The sequence below is a fragment of the Melitaea cinxia genome, chromosome 13 (genome assembly GCF_905220565.1).
Source record: "Melitaea cinxia chromosome 13, ilMelCinx1.1, whole genome shotgun sequence".
In the NCBI taxonomy this organism is placed as follows: Eukaryota; Metazoa; Arthropoda; class Insecta; order Lepidoptera; family Nymphalidae; genus Melitaea; species Melitaea cinxia.
The window spans coordinates 16,950,804-16,953,836 of record NC_059406.1 but is presented as its reverse complement, the minus strand read 5'-3'; the positions used below and the strand labels follow the sequence as shown (position 1 = coordinate 16,953,836).

General features: G+C 34.4%; 1 protein-coding gene across 1 annotated transcript; it reads left to right on the top strand.

The window, feature by feature from the left end:
- Positions 1-581: 581 nt before the first annotated feature.
- LOC123658966 (piggyBac transposable element-derived protein 1-like) lies at positions 582-2,606 on the top strand. Its single transcript, XM_045594256.1, has 2 exons — positions 582-735; positions 829-2,606. The coding sequence occupies exon 2, from the start codon at positions 843-845 to the stop codon at positions 2,604-2,606; it is 1,764 nt and encodes a 587-aa protein (XP_045450212.1). The 5' UTR covers positions 582-735; positions 829-842.
- The last annotated feature ends 427 nt before the right edge of the window (positions 2,607-3,033 follow it).

Below are 3,033 nucleotides of genomic sequence, written 5' to 3'. Positions count from 1 at the left end.
AGCTTTCGTTAAATAATGTTAATTACGATATTATTCTCAATATGTATTATGAAGAATTATAATAAGGCATAAAATATAATTATTAGCTTATACATAATTGACCCAATAACAAATAAAATCAACTGTATTTTATAAAATTTGTTTTTATTGTATAATAAATTTGCTAAAAATAATAAAGAATCTTTCACGTAATGCTTCCATTAAAAACGAGTTTAATATAATACTGTTATATTACCGATTGAAAGGAATTAAATATAAAGAATGTTGTAGTATTCTGTAGAGTATTTCTGTTTGTTATCTAATATATGAAATTCTCGTGTCGCGGTGTTTGTACTCGTAGTTAAACTCCTCTGAAACGGCTCGACCGATTCTCATGAAATTTTCTGTGCATATCGCGTAGGTTTGAGAATCGAACATCTATTTTTCATACCCCTAAGTTATGGGGAGGGGGGTTATGAGGGTTTTAAAATATTATGAAATTTTGTGTGCATATCGGGTAGGTCTAAGAATCGGCCAACATCAATTTTTCATTCCCCTAAGTTGTAAGGGGGAGGGGGGGATTAAGGTTAACCCTTAACACCACTCGCGGGGGACCTAGATCCCCCAGCGCGCTCGTTTTTGCAAATTATATAAATATTTAGAGCGCGATCCGGTCGCGGCTTTGAGTATTCCCAGTGACGCCCGAAAGCTGGCGGTGTGCGGACGTGCGTCGTGTTAACGTTAGAAGTTTGTAAGGTACGAGTAGTTGCGGGACCTAGGTCCCCCTCGAGTGTAGTTACGTAAGTTTTTTTCGTTGATAATAGTCTTTAATATTTGTATTTTTTTTAGGTTTGTGATACAGTATGAATAAAAATTTGGATTCTCAGCAGATAGAAAGGCTACTAAATGACTTTGAACTCGATGAGAGTGAAAACGACACTATTTTCCCCGAGATATTATCCGATTTGAGTGATGCAGAGGATGAAGTCAGTGTTCACGACACGGAGAGCGATGAATCAGCAGATAGTACTTTGGAAAATGAAGAAATAGAAAACATCGAACAGCAGAATAGAGAAGCAAATGCATTCTATGGTAAAAATAGATATAAATGGGCGAAAGCACCGCCTTCGCAGTCACGAGTTCGAGCGCATAACATAATTTTGCACTTACCTGGCCTTAGAGGTCCTGCTCAGGCAAAAAATAAGATGACGCCTCTCGATGCTTGGCAATGTCTATTTACTGATGATATTCTTGATTTGATTTTAGAGCATACAAATGAAAAAATTACAAAGTATTCGGAAAAAAATACATGTAATTCTGCATATACCGACCATCTCAGTAAAGAAGAATTGTGTGCATTTATTGGATTGATGTTTTTATCGGGCATATTCAAATCGGGAAGGGAAGATGCTCGAGGTCTCTGGTCTTCTAAGTGCAAGGGTAGACCTATATTTAGAACAGTTATGAGTCTCAATCGATATCTTTTTATTTTATCATGTCTAAGATTTGACGAAGAACATACAAGAGAAGAACGAAAACAAACAGATCGTCTAGCTCTTATATCAGAAGTATTCAATAAATTTATAAAAAATTGCATAAGCAACTACAGCTGTTCTGAATATGTAACTGTAGACGAAATGCTTGTACCTTTTAGAGGACGTTGTTTATTTCGGATTTACATGAAATCTAAGCCAGCTAAATATGGGTTGAAGATAATGTGTTTGTGCGATGCAAAAACGCATTATTTATTCAATGCTTTTATTTATTCCGGAAAGGAGAAAGATTTACCAGCCAATGCTACCTTGATACCTACGAGAAACGTAATGAAGTTAGCTGAACCGATCTATGGAACTAATAGAAATATAACTGGGGATAACTGGTTTTCTTCTATTGAGTTGATCGACGCATTGATGGAAAAAAATCTCACTTACGTTGGCACAATACGTAAGAACAAAAAAGAAATACCTCCGCAATTTCTTCCTCATAGAAACCGAGTAGTTCTCTCATCACTTTACGGCTTTCAAAGAAACAAAACTCTATTGTCATTTGTTCCTAAAAAGAACGTCAGTGTTACTCTAGTGTCTTCAATGCACCATGCACCTGTGACCAATCCTGAAACCAAAAAACCCGAGATAATCGATTTTTACAATTCTACTAAAGGTGGCGTAGATGCCCTAGACCAAAAGTGTGCTGCTTACTCTGTGAATAGGAGATGTCAAAGATGGCCGACCACAATATTTTGCTCAATGTTAAATATATCTGGAGTAAATAGCCATGTACTTTACAGCGCATCGAATCCTCACAAATACATTAGTCGTTACAAGTTCTTAGAAGAACTTGGATATTCTTTGGTGACTCCTCATGTTCTGGATAGAAGACGCATTTCAAACCTTTCAAGGGAGCTGAAAGGTATGATGGACAAGTTCCTACGCGAGGTTGGTGCTGAGATACCTGAAGATCAACCAAAACAAGGTCCGAGCCAAAATAAAAGACCAAAGAAATCTAGATGTCATTTGTGTCCAAGAAGCAAAGATAGTAATACTCCTAGGGTGTGCTCAAAATGTATGAAAAATGTCTGTCGTAATCACTCTATTGATGTAAAAATATGTACTGAATGTGAGACATAAGTTGTAATTACATTATAATTATAATTTTCAGCCTAATAGTTGAGACTGATAATATGTTTATAAATAAAAGATAAAAGAAATATTACTCAATTAAGTCTAGCATTCCCTTTGTGATTTTGCATGTTTTTAAAGTTATTGAAGAGTTTATGTCTGTTTTTGTTTTAGGTTTATAGGTTATTAAAAAAAGGTGTTTTTTTTTGTTGTTTCGAAGCTATTTTTTATTTATATTGGACCTGTAAAATAACCCCTATAAATGAACCTTGATTTTTTGCATCTTTTTTATTTGACACTAAAAATTGTAATAATAATTATTAAAACCTAAATAAAACTGCTTATTTTCATTAATTATATGTTTTTCATTTATATTATAGAAATAAATCCTAACATATTCTACATTTTAACATTAAATAATGAACACAAAAGTGAG

Bases quoted from the DNA above. Each gene is read 5' to 3' on its own strand.
- LOC123658966 (XM_045594256.1), top strand. From the start codon at position 843: ATGAATAAAAATTTGGATTCTCAGCAGATAGAAAGGCTACTAAATGAC.